This window comes from Panthera onca, chromosome A2 (genome assembly GCF_046562875.1).
Source record: "Panthera onca isolate mPanOnc1 chromosome A2, mPanOnc1 haplotype 2, whole genome shotgun sequence".
NCBI lineage: Eukaryota > Metazoa > Chordata > Mammalia > Carnivora > Felidae > Panthera > Panthera onca.
In genome coordinates this window covers 9,228,598-9,245,510 of record NC_138340.1, presented here as the reverse complement: position 1 = coordinate 9,245,510, position 16,913 = coordinate 9,228,598, and the positions used below count along the sequence as shown (strand labels likewise).

The 16,913-nt window shown below is 55.0% G+C and overlaps 1 protein-coding gene across 8 annotated transcripts in view; it reads right to left on the bottom strand.

Moving 5' to 3' along the window:
* Positions 1-16,913, bottom strand: part of NFIX (nuclear factor I X) — a 96,694-nt gene that overhangs the window by 67,454 nt on the left and 12,327 nt on the right. Inside the window, exons 1-2 of one of the 8 annotated variants that reach the window (XM_081791780.1) lie at positions 9,274-9,297; positions 227-758 (exon numbers count right to left, since the gene is read on the bottom strand). In XM_081791780.1, the coding sequence (XP_081647906.1) occupies positions 227-644 (418 nt within the window). In that variant the 5' untranslated portion in view covers positions 645-758; positions 9,274-9,297. Of the gene's footprint in view, positions 1-226; positions 759-1,123; positions 1,263-1,778; positions 2,248-8,443; positions 8,527-9,273; positions 9,298-16,913 lie in introns of those variants that run through there. The other 7 variants (XM_081791779.1, XM_081791774.1, XM_081791766.1 and 4 more) reach the window with 7 other exon arrangements.

The window sequence follows — 16,913 nt, the reverse complement described above, 5'->3', positions numbered from 1 at the left end:
CAGGTAACGTGGCAAGGGAGCAAAAGAGGGAGCATAGAGAGCGTGGAGGGAAACGGAAGAAGGGAACAGGGAACATCAGACCGGCTGCAGCCCTGGGCAGGACGGGCGCACTCGTGAGGCCTACTGCCTGCATCCCTCGGAAAGAAGAGGAACCGTACACGAAACAAATGCCAGCGAGTAAAATAAAATGGGGGGGGGGGGCGGAGGGGGGTTGGAAGTGACCTACCTGGAGTGTGGACAAAGTAAGCCAGATAAAGATCTAGTTCTTTGATTGTGACTCCAATGTGATGTGGCTGGACGCAGAGGCCGGGGTTCGAGCACTGGGGCGACTTGTAGAGCCGCTCCCCATCAGTACTTTCCAGGGGGATCCCCTTAAACAAAATCACCATGACCAGGTCCAGCCGCCACACCTTGTCGGCCTGGCGCAGGCAGTCAATCCGCCGGATCTTGCCCTTCTGGTCGGGGTTGGAGAGCACGCAGCAGGGGGGCTTCTTGCCCGTGATGGTCAGCACAAAGTCCTCTCGGAACTCGGGCCGGATGTCTTTGCGCAGCTTGGCCAGCAGCCGGGATGCCCACTTCTGCTTGATCTCGGGCTTCTCGCCCAGCAGCTCGTCCTTCACCGCGCGCTCCTCGTCCTTCGACATCCGCTTCTCGTGCTTCTTGAAGTACTTGCGCTTCCGGGCCTGCAGGTTGAACCAGGTGTAGGAGAAGGCGCGGACGTGAGGCAGCAGCGCCTCGATGAACGGGTGGAACTCATCCTGCAGGCGGCAAGCCGGGAGCATGCGGGGCGAGGGAGGACGGGAGGAGGGGAAGACGGGGTGAGGGGGAAAGAGAAAAGGAGAAAAGAAGCGTTAGAAGGGGGGCACAAGAAAAAATCGCCGCCTCCTCCTCCTCCTCCTCCCCCCCTCCCACGGCAATTTTCGCTCGTGATTGTTCTACGAAAGTGTGGTCTGGAGCCACCGCCAGCCGAGCCAGCAGCTCGCTCCCATCTCAGCCTCAGCAGCCAGACAGAGGCACCCAGAGCCTGAGCACACACCTATTCTCTCTCTCTCTCTCTCTCTCTCTCTCTCTCCCTCACTCACTCACACACACGCGCGCACAGACAACGTTGCCGTCCACACACACACGCTGCTGGTATCCCCGCCAGGCTCTGTCGCGCCCATGACATCTCCATGGTCTATCGCAGCCGCAAACTCCCGGCAGCTCGCCCCGGTGGCGCGGCGTCCGGGTCTGCGCGGACTCCCGTGGACGCACAGACGAGGCGCGCGGGGGCCGCCTCGTGTCCCGACACCGGTCGATTTTTGGCCACCCCCAAAAAGAGAGAACATGACATCCAGGAGCCAGCGAGGAACCGGATTTGGCTGTCCCCTCCCCACGCTGTTTTCATTCCCTTTTCTCCTGCTCCAATTGGAACATCCACCCCAGCATTTTTTTTTTTTAATCAGATCTAAATCCTAAATATGTGATTTCAGCTTTGTTACCGACACCGATACTAATGTTAATCACGGTAATAAGGAACAAAACACTTCTTGTTAGCACAAATAAGGTGGTTGCCTCGGCCACATTAGGGTTAAAAGCCTCGTGGGGCGTCCTGCAGCCCCTTCCCCACTGACCCCTTCACCCTCTTTCCCACTCAGGTGACAGAGGGCTGGGCTCTCGCTTTTTGGTTTTTTTTTTTTTTTTTGGTTTTTTTTTTTTTGCTTGTTTGCTTGTTTGAAGTTTAAATAATAATTGATTTCTGTTTACAAAAATAAAACTGGAAAAAATTAAATAATTACCATTGATCTGAAGCACCCGGCAAAGCCCAACGCCCGATTCTGAGCTTCTGGACTCAACAGAGTTGTGAGTTGGGGGCGGGTGGGGGGAGGGGGGAGGGGGAGGAGCAGGGGAGGAAGGTAAATGTTTTAAAGGGGGTTATTATTGGTGTTCTGGGGAATAGGGGCCGGGCTTGGGTGGATTCTCAAACCCTTCCCCCTCCTCCCCCCTCCACGCTCCATTGCACAGAAGGGGGAAATTAATTTTTTTTTTTGAAAAGGAGCAAAAAGAAAGAAAGGTCAGGGATAGCAAGCAGAGAGAGGGAGCGAGCCGGTTGCCACACACGCCAGGTAAACAAAAGCCAACAAAAAAAAATGTTCAATTTCGCCTCCTGTGCATCCTCTTTCAGTTTAAGAAAAAAGAGAGAGAAGGAAAATATGCAAAATTTCAAAATCAAAACCTACCTCCCAATCACCACCCCCAACACACAGCACACCCTACCCCACCCCCCACCCCACTCCACCCCCCCCACCCCGTGCAAAACAAAACAAAAACAAAAACCAGGAGGGGGAAGGCGGCAGCTGAAGAAAAAGGCTTTCGGCTTTGGCAGCGGCACAGGGATGTAAACTTCTGCCGCCTCCCTCCGCCTCTGAGCCTGATCACAGGCAAAGGGGGAGCTCGCAGATTCCCGGGGAAGAGGACGAGTTCGGACCGGCTGCAGACCGTCGCTGGCAGACGCGTGCAAAAGAGAGAGAGGGAGTAAGGGAGGGAGGGAGGAAAGAAGAGAAAGAGGGAGAGAGCGAGGGAGGACGTGGATGGGATGGTGCTGTGTGTGTAAGTGTGTGCGAGTGGTGTGTGTGTGTGTGTGTGTGTGTGCGTGCGCGTGTGTGTGTGCTGGTTGGATTTTGGATATATATATATATATATATTTTTTTTTTTTTTGCTTTTCTCTCTCAAACTCCCTCTCTCTCCCTTTCATGCTCAATCCCCATCCATTTGCCTGTGCCAAAGCCAGTAAAAAGGGGGGGGAAGGAAGAGAGAGAGAGAGAGAGAGAGAGAGAGGGAGAGAGAGAGAGGGAGAGAGAAGGATCCACCTATTTGGCAATGAGACATCCTCGAGCAGCCAATGGCTGTGTCCAAGGGGAGGAGGGAACCAGGCGAGCCGGGAGGGTGGGGAGAGCCCCCGGCAGTTGGAGACCAAAAACAATTTGCCCAATCGACAAGTTCACGTCTAATGAACAAGCAAAGTCCAGCAGTTATGAATTTTTCATTCCAGGCTCCCACTCGGGTCCATTTGGCAGCAGCCAGCCAGCAAATTCGGAGTGGGGGGGGGGTAGGGCTGGGGGGACTAGGATTGAGGAAGACACGGATTTTTTTTTTCTTTTTTTAAGCCAGAAAAAGAAATAAATAAAGGCCTGGCTCGGGCGGGCGCCCCAGAAGGCCTTGGGGAGAGCAGCTGCGCCTTCTCTGTGTTTTGGTTTCAGTCTCTTTCTCTCAGGCCCTCACACTCTCTTTCTGGTTCTATTTCTTTTTTTATTTATGGAGCGCACAGGGGCGAGTGGAAGTTTTCCTCCCTGGCCAGACCCGCGAGCCTGCGGTGCTATGAATAGAAAGAGAAGAAGAAAGAGAGCTCGGAAAGTGTCCATGCCAGCCGCACTTCCAGGGCAGGGACCTGGCGCCCAGGGTGCGGCCACCCCTTCCTCCCCGGGGCCTGGCTGCCGCCGGCAGGAGCACTCCCAGACGAGGTGCACCCCCACCCCCAGGCCCCCAGCGAGCTCGACCGCCTCCCTCAGCCCACACCCAGCCACGCACGCTCCATTAGCGGTGACGAGGGATGCCAACGCAATGCAGCTCGGCTCGGGGGAAACTGCAACAGTTTATTAAAATAGCCTCCTGTCACAGCACTCCGCTGACAAGCACTACATGCAGCCACAAACACAACAGCCAATCCCAGGGAGAAGTGACAAAGGCAGGAAGATGGACACTGCTTCCGAACAGTCACTGAGTCTTACGATGGTGCCTCCCCCCAACCCCCAGGAGCTTCATTCTTTGCCGTCTCTAGCTCTGCCCCGTCCGTCCCCGTCCGTCCGTCCGTCCACTTGATCCGTATTTGGGGTTTCTTGGCTGGAGCAGGGACGGCACTCCCCTAGCCCCCAGTTCAGTTCAGGCTAAGGGGCCCGAACCGTATGGAGCAAGGTGCAGGAGCATACAGAAAGAAACCGATGTGAGAGGGGAAAAGCTAAGAGAGGAAACAACAGAGAGGAAAGGGCTCTAGCAGGAAAAGCAGGGCAACTTTGGGGAAACCGAATCACAGAGAAGAGCCCTCCCCGCCCCTCCCACCCCCCCCCCCCCCCGCCCTTCCAAGCCAGGCAGGACCAGGCAGGAAGGTGGGCACGAGAGAGGGAGGCCAGGAGAGCCATCTCCACAGGCCTGTCTCTACTAGGGGCTACTGAGCGGCCTGCCGTAGGCCTTGGAGAAGCTGTAAGGAGGAAACAGTTATGAGAGGACGAGCAGAGGAGTACACAAACAGACATGGAGAGACTGATCCTGCTCAGAACTGTCCCTACAGCTCCCCTCTCCCCAGGCGAGGCTCAGCCCTCAGCTGGCAGCAGAAAAAAGGTCACTGCTCACTCGTGCCCCTTTCTTCCCCATCTGAAACCCTGTGCTCAATGGCCTTTATGCTGGCAGAAAGGTTCCCGGAAGAGCGCCTGGGGTGTGCCAAAACCAAACATACAGCCCTGGGCTGGCGCTGAACCCTGACAATGAGAAAGGTGCTGGCCAGCACCTGGGACCCCAGTCCAGGTCCCCGAACGGCCTGAAGTGAGCCCACAGCTGACCCCAAGAGAAACAGAGGTGAACAAGCAGGAGGCAGGTGTCGTTGCGGACAGGCCTCTTAGCGTAGGGTTCAATAATTAACATCACGTTAATAACCAGCTTCAGTCCAATTAGCCAAAGATGTTAACTGAGTGACATAAGATACCAAACGCTGCCTTTCCACCTGGAGAGAAGCAATCTTTCTAAAGTCAAGATGGGATGGTAAAAATTACAAGTGAATTTATATTTGGCATACGGGTCTTTTCCTGGTATTTTGATTTATACTGAATATTGGACACCGCACAGAATATGACCAACAGGAGCCTCCTGGAGAATTCTGGCATATCCCGTCTCAGAGACCGCAGGGTTGAGTGGAAGAGATGTGCCGAACACAGCTTGATTCCGAATCCGAATCCGCTGGTACAGCTGGGTGGGTGAGGGGGAGATGGCAGGTGGAAGGATCCACGTGGAAGTTAAGGACATAGGACAAGATCCGTGATTCACTCCTGGATGGATGGAGGGGTCAAAGGTCGATGGCGTGGCAGAGAGACTGGACATAGAAGAGGCCCAGGAGGGCCAGTGGAGCATCTCAGTAGAGCCTCAGGGATCCACACAGGGCCCACTGCGCCCCCTCAATGATCCCTTAACAGAAGCAACAGGCCCTTCCCAGGGGAGTAACACGGAAGGAGAACAACCGCCAATTGTCCTTCTCCTGCCAGTTGCTGTAACCTTGAAGGTGGGCAGAGTGGATCCCCAGGGTGTGCTCTCCCCTCACCCTGTTCCCACAGGGGCCGCTGTCTGCGGTGTGAGGGAGAGTTTACTGGAAGAGTGGCCAGGGGCCAGGGTATTCCTAACTCTTGGAGAGGGAGGGGAGAAGGTCTCTCTCTCTCTCTCTCTCTCTCTCTCTCTCTCCTGTGGGCACACACAGAGAAGAATCACTCGGGTTCCATTAGAAACACTTGGTGTGCCCCTACCCCTGCAGCCTCCTCCTCCTGCCTGCCACTGGTGGTGGCTCCAGGCCCTGGCCACGCCCCTCAGGAGCCCCAGACAAAAGGGGACTGTCCCCCTTTTGTTACGAGAGTGGAGGCTCTGTTGGAAGATTACCTGTCCCAGACTCAGCCTCCTTCCCTTCTCCCCTCCCGCCGGGGCTGAGAGCTCAGAGACTGTGCACCCTGCACACGGACAAGAGCCAAGACAAAAAACCCCCAGACAATTCAAGGCTTCTCAGGGCTGAGTCACCCACAAGTACAAGGGTTAAGGGGATGGAGGGAGCAAGGGGACGGGCAGGCCTCTGAGCCACAGAGGGGAGGGGGGAAGAGAATGACAGAAAAAAACAGGGAGGAGGAGAGGAAGCCAGCGGTGCTGGGAAGAGAAGTGAGCAAAAAAAGAAAACTAAAGACAAGAGGGAGGCATAAAGGAAAAGCAGGCAATTTGGGGGGAAAGGTATTTTCTTCACGTAAAAGAAAAATTGAGAAGCCAGAGATAAGACTTTTAAAAATCAACATAAGGGATTTTTCTGCCTTTGCAAGAGGAGGGCCTCTCTTATTCTGGTCAAGTATATAGAATTTGATTTTTTTAAAGCAACAGTTTTCACTGGAACATTTCTGAAATACCCAAGCCAGTTTCAGCCATCACTAGGAAAAATGTGCCTCCAAAAGAAAAAGACTGATTAGACCACAGAAAAAGAGGAAAAGAAAGAGGGAGAAAGAGAGAGAGAGAGAGAGAAGAAAGCCAAACCTGGAGAGAGAAAGCCAAGCTGGGCCCAAAACTGCAAAGAGAGAAAGAAAGACAAAGATGGAGGGAGAGAGGACAGGGCTGAAAAGAAAAAAGAAGAAAGAAAAAAAGAAAAAAGAAAAGAAAAAACAGGAGCAAGGACAAAAGACAAGGGCTCTGGGTCAGGGGCCAAAAAGAAAATCCAGCTAAGGAAAATGACCGCTTCCATCGTAAGAAAGTAAAATGTGTGCTTTTCCAGAACGCCACCAAATAAATGAAGCCTTGTGTATTATTTAAGGGAAAATAGGAAAATTCATATAGAACTTCACGCAGTCTTCAAAAGTCTTCAAGGAAACAAAATAATTTTCCTAGCCCAAGACAGGTTTCAAAAGCGGCCTATACCTGCCAATAATGAAACACTGAGAAGGGTAAGAAGTTAGATCTTTAAGGGCAGGGCTGCTGTTTGAACGTTTCTTTATCATTAAAAATAATCCTATTTGTCCACATCCTGCTTGCTTTAAGACCCAAATTTATTCTCTCAGACCCTGGACACATGCTAACTATGTGTGTGTGTGTGTGTGTGTGTGTGTGTGTGTATATATATATACACACACACACACACACACATACTCCATGCTAATTTCGATAACTATACACAGTGAGCGCAAATAACTGACAAAATCCAAGGCCTACATAGGAATAACCAGATATTTCAGTATCCATTTTACTACTATATTATCTGCAGCCTGGGTGAAAAAGGAAGCAGGAAATTTTAAAAAGCCACGAATAGAGCCCTGATTAATCTGCCCAATTCCTGGGATTTTCTAATTCATCCTTGGGCCGAAGCCAAAGAGGCCAACTTCGTATCCCCAACATCTCCCAGCCTGCCCCACAGAAGGAGGGACACAAGAAGGTGCAGGAGAAGGCAGTGTCCCGACTCTGGGGCAGCGATGGAAAAAAAAAAAAAACAAAAAACAAAACAAAACTGTAGGAAGCAGAGGGAAGGGGCCAGGCTGCTTATCCTGGAGGTAGGTGGGGCCTCCCCTCTCCGGGGGGTGGGGGAAGGCGGGAAGGGGCTCTGCAGCCAGAGTAAAATCATCCAAGAATCTGGAAATGCCAAGCATGGAAACCAGAAAATGCACATTGCGAGGAGGCTCAGAGAATTTGGACAAAGCGGGTTTTTGGCTGACTTGGGCCTGTTTTCCTCTGCTCAGGAAAGGCAGGCCCACACGGTTTTTCTAGCGTCCTCACGCTTGCTGAATGGAATCGCCCCACACCCCCATGCTGGGTCTAGGACAGGGCCTGCATCAGAACCAGGCCACTCATTCCTCTCCTATAAAACCGCCTCCCTTTCCCTTCTTTTTCTCCTCCTGTCTACAAACCGGGAACGGTGGCCTGGGACCGGGCCAACAGGCAGCTTCGGTCTGGCTCCCAACGCTACCCTGTTCCAGGCACATCTCCCCTCACCCTCCTGGCACCAAATAAAATAGGGTAGGAAGAGAGGTATTGGGGAGACCGTCTATTCTCTCTAGTGCCTCTGTAAATTCACTTTCATCCTCTGCAGAGAATAGAAAAACAAAAACTCTAGGCTTTAATTCACTATTTAGCTTCAAACTTCCTTGTGTCACTGAACAGAAGTAAAAGCCAGGGAGGCCAGAGCCCAGACCTCCGCCCCGAGCACACAGGGCAGATGACAGACAGGCACCGGCCTCGAGGGGCAAGAGCGGTGCAGAGCCTGAGTCTCACCCACTGAGTACCACTGGAAAGGGTCACCCCATGTGGCCAAGGCGCGCCCCCCCCCCAGGAAGGAAGAACCCCCACAAGCCAGCTTCATAACTTTCTCTGAGAACTGAAAAACTGCCGAAAGGCAAGGGGAAGAAGAGAAACCAGCACGTCAAGATGAGGTCCCTGCGGGGCCACTGTAAAAATACCCAGAGGCCAAGAGAGAAGGCCGGAGCAAAAGGCAAAATGTTGAAAATTCGCCGGAGGCCAACTGTAACTCCCGATCCCAGAAAAGGCTTGCGGAGCGGATCCTCCCGAGGGGATGTCCCCCTCCCTCCCCAAACCAGTCATCCCCGCACCTCCAAGACCCCTCTCGCAGCCTCCCCAGGCCCTCTTCAAGAGCTCCGTGGGCATCCCTTGTGACACCCCTTTGCTTTACCTGGTCTGCTCTCCCTGCCACAGGACAGAAGGGCCAAGGGCAAGAGGAGAGTTTCTCCAAACCCCCGGTGCCCTCGGCCGGTCTGCACTCCTCACACCCTTGGCCCACAGAGAGAGCCTATTTCTTGCAGTTGCTGCGGCAACAGGCAGTGCCCAGAGCCGGGGGCAGAGAGCAGGGTGGCCAGGATAGGAACGGCCTGGGATTTTGCACTGCTTGAGGGCTCAGGGTAGCTGGGCCGGCCCTGTCTGGGCAAGTGGCTTTCCCGAAATGTACAATTTTAGGAGTTGGAAGGAAGACATTTTTTCAATCCCTCAAAATGTATTGCTCCCCCCCCCCCCGCCAACTATTTTATTATCGGGATCATTGCCAAGAAAACCCGAGAATCCTCATTCCCCCTGGTGTCTAGGCCCCGCAGGGGCTGGCACGGGGCGGGGGGTGGGGGGGGGGGGTGCCGGGAGCTCAGGACCTGACCACCCCTCGGCCACAATCCATCCCTCTCCAGCTCCCTTTCTTTCTCCCCCTCTCTCCCCCTCTGTGTCCTCCAGCTCCAACACAAACTGTTTGCACGGGAAGTCTCCCTCTATGACCCGATTCAGCACACACAAGAGAAAACTGTGGGCGACAGACCCAACGTCCTAACGAACTTGAGTTAATTAATGCTAAGGAAGAAAAGAGGCGCCCTCGCTCTGTTGAATCACGGTTCACTAGCCCTTTCAGTTTGCTGTGGGTGGAGGAAAAAAAAAAGAGGCTTTTTGGTTCAAATATTTTTGGGGGGCGAAGGGAAAACAAAAACACCGCAGAAGGGCCGTGGAGGGTGAAGCCGGTAGTACCTGCCCAGAGGAGCAGAGGCGAAGGCAGCCCAGAAAGTCCTCCCTAGAAGCTTCGGGCCTAAACAGTCCCGAGAAGGCCGAGAAGGGGAAAGAAAAGGGAAGGGATGATCAATTGATTGCCAGCCTGCTCAAATAAACTGCTCAAAAAATTATACTGTCAGACTAGAAGATACATGTGTATGTATTTAAAGCCCAAGCCCAAAAACAACTCGATTTGAACAGAGCCGTGAGGATGTTTTAGCAGAGCAGAAAACCGAAATATGGATGGCACGCGTACAAAAATTTAAGTGTACAGAAAAAAGGAGAGGTGGTGATCGGGGGGCAGGGAGAACAGCTGCAATTTTGCTTTCCAGATGTTGACAGCAAAATGTAATTGGCAAGTAACTTCTTCCTTAACCACTTTTCATCCTTGGGTCCTGAGATGTGAAAATCCTACGGCTAAACCTGAGTCTGCAGGCAGTTTCCTGGCACTCGGCACACACGTGGATGGGTCTGGAAGCCTCGTGGGCCACACGCCCGTGAGCTTTTTTATCAGCCCACTAATTTTTACAAGCCCTCCCACCGCTCCTTAGCGGGAGACCTGAGCAAAGCAGGCTGGAGGACGTTCTTATTTAAATCATCATTTATTACAATAATAATAACTATTGTTATTATTATTATTTTGTGAGGTGATGCCTTTTCTTTTGAGGCTGGGTCTTCCTTGCTTTCTTAAAACTAAACTTTTTAATTGAAGTGTGCGGAAAGAGCAGCAGGTCGCACGCTTGTAAGGCTGGTGCGCGATACACGTTCACGAAGTGAACTCACCTGTGTGACACCACCCGGATTGAGAAATCGAACATATTCGGCACGGCGGAACAGGCCTTTAGCGTTTAAGCTATGAAGTTCTCTTAGTTTATGTGCCTTAGAAGGAGCTCCTGCCCCACCAGTCGTGTCAAATGTGAGCACCTCTGCACACACGTGTGTTAACAGAGCGGTCTGTACTCCTCCTAGGACCACAAAAAAATGCGTGGTGAAAAGAAGCCCCTCGAATCCTCACTGCTCCAAAGGGGTTTCGCCTCTCTGTCCCTCTTTCTCTCTCTGTGCCTGCCCAGCTCTGATCCCATCAACAGGGCAACCAACTGTGCAGCGGGGTTAGCAGACCAGCAGGGCATGTGTATGGTGGACAAACAGGGCCCACCGAGCTGAAAACCAAACAGCCATGGTGACCAAGGGGGGAGTAAGAGACCCTCCGTTCACCCTGCCTGCAGGCGGGCAGAGACTGCGGGGGAGGCTCGGGTGTGTGTGGGTAAGGGCGGGGGGTGGGGGTAGCTCCGTGGAGTCAGAGATTCCTGAGGGGTAAATGAGCACCTATCCAGGCAGGCTGCCCTCATTCCTGTCCCCAAGAGTCTAGCGGGGAGAGGAGTGAGGGGGTCCTGGGGCAGAGCTGGCTCGGGAAGGGAGGCCCAAACCTCCTACATCTGCCTCCCCCTTCCCTGGCTCCAGCCCCAGCTGGCTCCCCCCCTCACTTTCACTCGCACTAAATTTACTTTATAATTTTAAAATTAAATTTTAAAAAAAGCAGGAAAGAGAAAGCACTGAAGGCAAAGTACCTCCCACAATATCTCTCCGAGGGGTGGGGGGGTTTTGCTTATGTAAAAAGACAAATGCAAGGGATCGCTGAAAAGTCTAAGCACCAAATAACAAGGAAAATCAAAAGAGAAACACATTTAATGAAAAACACCTGAAGCAAATAAAGAACTCCTTTGCAACGCGAAGGCACTGCCTGTGGTGCCTGTGGGCACAAGTCTCTACCCCCGTTTCTTGTCCACTTTTCCCTTTCCTTTCTCACAGGGAGCTGTGACTTCCCCAAGCACTACGGAAACCCCTCTTCCTTTTGAGCCCATCCACCCCACAACTAAGGGGAAGACCAAGGGCAGCCACTTAGCACCCCACCAGCCTGAAGCAGACCTCTGCAGCCCTAGTGAAGAGCCCTTCCCTCTATTCCCACATCTCCCCCAGGCCGTGCCCGCCACTGGCCCTGTACCCTGTTCCCCTGCCTCAAACCTAGGCCCCGTGGGCAGTAGCACTGTCCTGGGGCTGGACGCCAGGCCCAGCCCAAGTGGGCAGCTCGCTCCCCTACCACGGCTCCTCCGGGCTGCCAAGGCAGGCTCAAGGACCGAATTTTCACTTCCTATTGCATATGGGGCCGAGAAGAAAGAACTGTTCAGCTTAATTTAAAATATGACAAGGGATCTGAGCTCTCTAATCCTGCGATCTTTAGAAATACTTGATTCTTTTGCGGGGGGGGGGGGCGCTGGTGGTGGTGGAGCGCAGGGTAGGCATCAAGACTCTGCCTCTGAGACCCCACACCCCCCACCCGGTTTGACTTTCCCACCAGCCCGCCGCCTGGGAAACGCGCCCTCGGCTGGCACAGGGGTACCAGAGCCCGGCTCCTTTCTTCCTTTCTTTCTTTTTTAAATCGCTCTAGCGCAAACCAGGCAGTGGGTCAGGGCCCAGAGGCGGGGGAGGGAAGAGGAGAGGGTTGTCTCTGAAAGAGGGGAAAAAAGGAAAGCGAGGCTCCCAACTCCGGGAGAAGAACGGCCTGCCGCAAGTTTCCCGGCTGGTGCCAGTTTGGGGATTTGCGAATCAGACCGGAGCGGAGGGAAAGGCAGGCGAGAAAAAAAAAAAAAAAAAAAAAAAAAGCCCGCATTAAAACTAACCAGCTCTGCCTAAAAGCACGCTTTTCACCCTTAAATAAGACAATGACGAGGGGAGAGAAGAGACGAGTTATTTCTCACTCTTTAATTATTCCAATGCTTAGCATTATTTAAAAAAAAAAAAACCACACACATTAGCCAATGATACATTCTAACCCTCAACAAAGCTGGTATTTTTCTCTGATTACAGACTTTGCCGCGGCAAACCCGGGCTCCGACGACAGAGGCAGCGCAGAAGCGCGCTCCTAAATGAGACACAATTTTATTAAAATCATAATAATTCCTTGCATTTCTATAGCGCCTTTTCAGCAGCGGAGATCCCAGGTGCCCCCATGCCCGGTTCTACAAGGGAACTGGCGACCAAAAAGCTCAGTCGTGAGGCAGGCGAGGCTCGCCAGCTCCAGAGTGCCACCGGCATGTATCTTTCTTTCTTTTTTTAACAGCCCGTTTCCATCAGCCTCGGTCTCACGCTTAAAAAAAAAAAAAAAAGTAATAAAACTCCTTTAAATTAAAAAAATATATTTAAAAAAAAAAAAGGGGAGAGAGAAAATGACCTGAAATATAAAGTGGAGGGGGGCGGGGGGGGGGGGAGAGCCAAGTGTGGTCTGGGAGCCTGGGGCCCTAGGGTGCTGCTGGGATGGGACGCCTCTGGGTTCAGGGTGCAGGGTCAGCCGCTTCCCGGGTCACCTCCCCAGGCGCAGCTGGAGTAGGCTGAGTCATCTGCACATGGAAAAGTTAAAGGACCTAACACCACCAAAGCGCATTTAAGTAATTTGGGCGATAAGAAGTCGGGTTAATGACTGGTTTCCGCGGGCCGGCTGGGAGGCCCCCGGGGGCAATTTCTCCGAATGCCAGGGTGCTGCTCGGAGCTCCGGAGGAGCGGCTGGGTGGCTTTATCCGGACACCAGCCTCCTCCAACAGGTTAAGTCGGGCCCACTCAGCGCACACGTTCTTTTCCCACTTTTCCATCCTTTTCCCCCCAGGGCCTGCCCAGGTAGTGCTGCAAAATGGCTGGCAACGGTGGGGGGAAGGGGGCTTAGCACCCCCAATTCAAGAAGTCAGCCAGGAGAGAGAAGGCAGTGTGGCTCAGAGGGGATCTGGAGGAAATTTTTTTAAAGGTTCTTGGAGACTGCGCAACTCCCGCGGCCTGAAGGCAGAGGAGAGGGGAAGGGAAAGCACATTTTCTGCCACTTAGTCACATTTCTTCCCCGTGCTTGCTGGAGGCCAAACGCCCCCAAACCCAGCCAACCCTCGAAACAAACAAAAATCTCCCCTGGTAAATTTCTCCTCCCTCGTTCCCCCCTCCCCCCCAAAAAAAGCGGCCTGGGGAGAAGCGGGGAGGCTCTTCGGAGGCCTGGGGTCCGGAGACAGCGCTGCGCGCACAATGCGGCGCAGAGAAGGGACCCTCTCCAGATTGAGGACCCAAAGTTGCCGTCGGATTCTGGGGGCATTTAGCCCCCAAGGTCCTCCGCGCAACCAAAGAATAACAGGAATTATCAACATCGCATTCATTCCAAAGCCCTCGCGCGCATTATCCCCTGTCGCGTATCCGGACGGGCACGAAAGAGGGAAACTTAGGCAAAGGCGGCCCACAGCCCCACCCGGGGCGTCTGGGGACCCAACCAGCTTACAGGCCAAAACGCCGCCATTTGAGCCCCTTCTGGCGGCGGCCTTTGCCGCTGCAAATGGCAAGGGCCTCCGAACGCGAACCCGGCCGGCCCTCGACGCGGGGCCACTTTTGGGTTGTCGCCACGAGGGGTTAGGCCGCGCCCGGGCGGGGAGGGAGCCCGGGCGGCTTGGTGCTGCTGGGGCGGGGAGGGAGCAAGGACACCGAAGGTTCCGGACCTCAGGGCCGCATCGTTCAAAGCCTCGCCTTGTGCCTCCGCTCCTTCACACCTGTTCCCGGTTTCCCCTCACCTGCCCTCGGGGGCAGTGGTCCTCACTCCTCTCTCAACGCCCCGGCGCGGCTCCGCCCAAGCGACCCAACCGTCGTGTGCACAGGCGCCTGTTGCACGACGGCTTCCCGCCTTTTCGCCTCCGCGCACGCGCACACCCGACTTTGCTCAAGGCCCGCTCAGGGCCAACGGCCCTCTTGGTGTCCTAGGGCCGGGGCCATTCGCCCCGTCGAGGGGTATGTTGTCCTTTCCCACCCCGTGGTGTGTGGCGCAAGTGACCGTGACTGTCAGCACCCGTGTTCTGCCGGGTGGAAAGAACACTGCCCTCCTCTTGCCCGAGCCGGTGAGGGGGGTGCTCCCCATGACCTCCACCCACCTGTGCCCCACCCCCCCTACCCCTTGGGGCTTGAGCTAATTGCAGCGGTCCGGAATGCCACGCAGAAAAAGAACACCTTGGAGGCGACAATGAAAGGAGCTCGTAGGCGGCGGGCACCTGGCAAGGGGCATAGGCTGGGGCTAGTACGTGGCACGGGTGGCACATTTCTGCCGGGGGTTTGCAAAGGCACACGATTGTGATGCATGGCGCACTGGTGGGGAGGGGGGATATCTTCCGGGCGACGTGGAAGACGGCCTGGTTGGGGCATCAAAGCGCCACAGTGGGGCAGTGGGGCCATCTACGGAGTCCTGAGGCAACCCCACCACCACCTCTACTCAGCAGTGTGCTTCTATTTTAAGATTATCTCCCACTCCTCCGAAATCCACCCACCCTCAATCCTGAGGTCCGTGGTGCGCACCAGGGAAACTCCCTCGGCCCCAGGCACACCTGAGGGGAAGGCCAGGAGGGCAGCGCAGGGTCTGAGTCGCCCAGCTGGACTCAGGGGGGCAAAGGGAAGTTTCGGTGGAGGAGGGGGCATTAAATGGCCTCTTTGTGGAGAGGAATTGTGGGCCGTCACTCAGGATTAATTTAAGCAGCAACAGCAAACACACACCAAAAAGCAACGTCTGGCCGCCAGCACCCACCCCCGCGATTGTGTTTCGGGTGGGGGGGGGGAGCGCGGCAGGATTCATTGGTGTGGCCCGGCCTTTAAGAACGTGGGGCGTCCACAGTGGGAAGGGGGAAGGCTGCTGCCGCCTGGCCCCACGTCCCTGCTTGGCGAAGTGGGTTTGCAGGTTTGGGACGAAGCCGAGTGGGGGGGTGGCAAAATCCAAGTAGAAACGTGGAGCAGAAATGGGGGGGGGAGGTTCTATATAAATTATATTTAAAGGTACAAATTTCCAATATAAATATATCACATGCAGGGGCGCCACTGGGTAGCAGTTCTGGGCGCTCACCTTCGCCCCAGGGACATTTGGGGAGGCGGGTGTTCTAAGAGAAATCCGGCTGGCGGCTGGCGGTGGGAATCAGGCCTCCGCTTCCCGGTCTCCTCCCCCAACAACCTGAATGCTGCTTTGGAGCCAGGTGCCCTGGGCGGCCTGGCAGGTGTGCGGCTCACGTGAAACACACGCATGTGCAGCCTGGGGAGGTGAGTACCTGCGTGGGCCTGGAGCCGCGTGTGTGGGCACCAGCAGCTCCCCTAGGCTCACTGGCCCACCTTGGCCCAGCACACCCATGGGGGCACAGGGCAGTGCCTGTGCTCGCTCGGAGCCAGGTCCGGGCACAAGCAGGAGAATGCATGTGGGGTGTGTGTGTGTGTGTGTGTGTGTGTGTGTTGGGGGGACCCCATCTGATGTCGGGCAAGGGCATGTTTATGGCCATGTGTGCTCCTGGCAATCTTACTGGGGTGCCAGGCCTGCGTGTGCATATTAACTGGTGGTGCCTGGGATCCCCATGGGGGGAGTGCCAGGCAAGGGTGTGCTCGAGACCCATCTGAGCCTCTGTGCAGGACTGTGCTTAGGTGTGCACACGAGAGCCCGCCTGAGTGCCCTGCTGGGTGGTCAGACGGGGGTATGCGGGTGCCAGGGTGCACCGTCGGGATGCTGTGCAAGGGCGTGCACATGTGCTTTCAAGCCCCCTAGGAGTGGCCACGTGTGCTGGGGCCACCGTTGAGGCCAGCAGAGCCTGAGCAGGCCAGGGGGCAGGGCCAGCTGCGGGAAGTCATTGGAGGCGTGTTGGTTTTGGCCAGGGCAGCTCTAATGGGGGAAGCCCCGGGGAGAGGCAGGGGTGGAACAAAGAAGGGGAAAGTGAGGGAAGGCGGGCAGCAGAGGGGGAGGAGGAATCGCCCTGGAATGCGGAGGGCCTTGGGGAGTCTCTGGGCCCTGGCTAGGGCTGAGGGACTTCACTGGTGCCTACAGCTGCCAGTTCCCCGCTCCCCCGCCCCCACCCCGTGGACAGAGACCCTGGCCCCAGTCAAAGGCTCCTACACACGGAATCCTGCCACCACGGGCCCACAAGGAGCCAAACAGCATTTGGGGTGGAGAGCATGGCTCAAATTTCCTCAGCAGAGGGCAGACAGTTTGAGGCCCCTTCCCCTGTTTCTTGGCTGGACTGCTCAGAACCTCAGTTCTGCCCATCCAGGGAATGGGAAGGGAATTCCCACGGGGGGGGCCAGGAAGGTGAGTACTGGCTGAATAGGAGTGAGTTGAAAGGCAGGGTGACCTGTTTAAGCCTTGCTTGCCCCTGGGGGCCTGACTAATTCCTCCCCCACCCCCATTTCTAGCGCCATGACCTTGGCACTTGACCTTGTGGCCTCTGTTTCCTCATCTGTAAAACAGGTTACTCATAGCCGCCTCAGGTTGAGAGGGTTACAGGAGGTCACGTGCATACACGCGCTCGCTCGCACGCGCTCGCGCGCACACACACACACACACACACACACACACACACACACACTCCGCCTGCTGCCCAGGCATAATTGCTCTGGAGTTGGTAGCTGTTATTTTTATTGTGAGGAGTCTATGGCTGTGACAAGCTGTGACGCTTGGTGTGATGGCGGGAGGCTGGCTGTGCGTGCGACTGTGCCGCTGTGTGTGTGTGCGTGTGTGTGACAGGTTGTGTGTGAGACTGTGCGTGGACGACAGATTGTGCCGGTGTGCGGCAGTGCCTGTGACA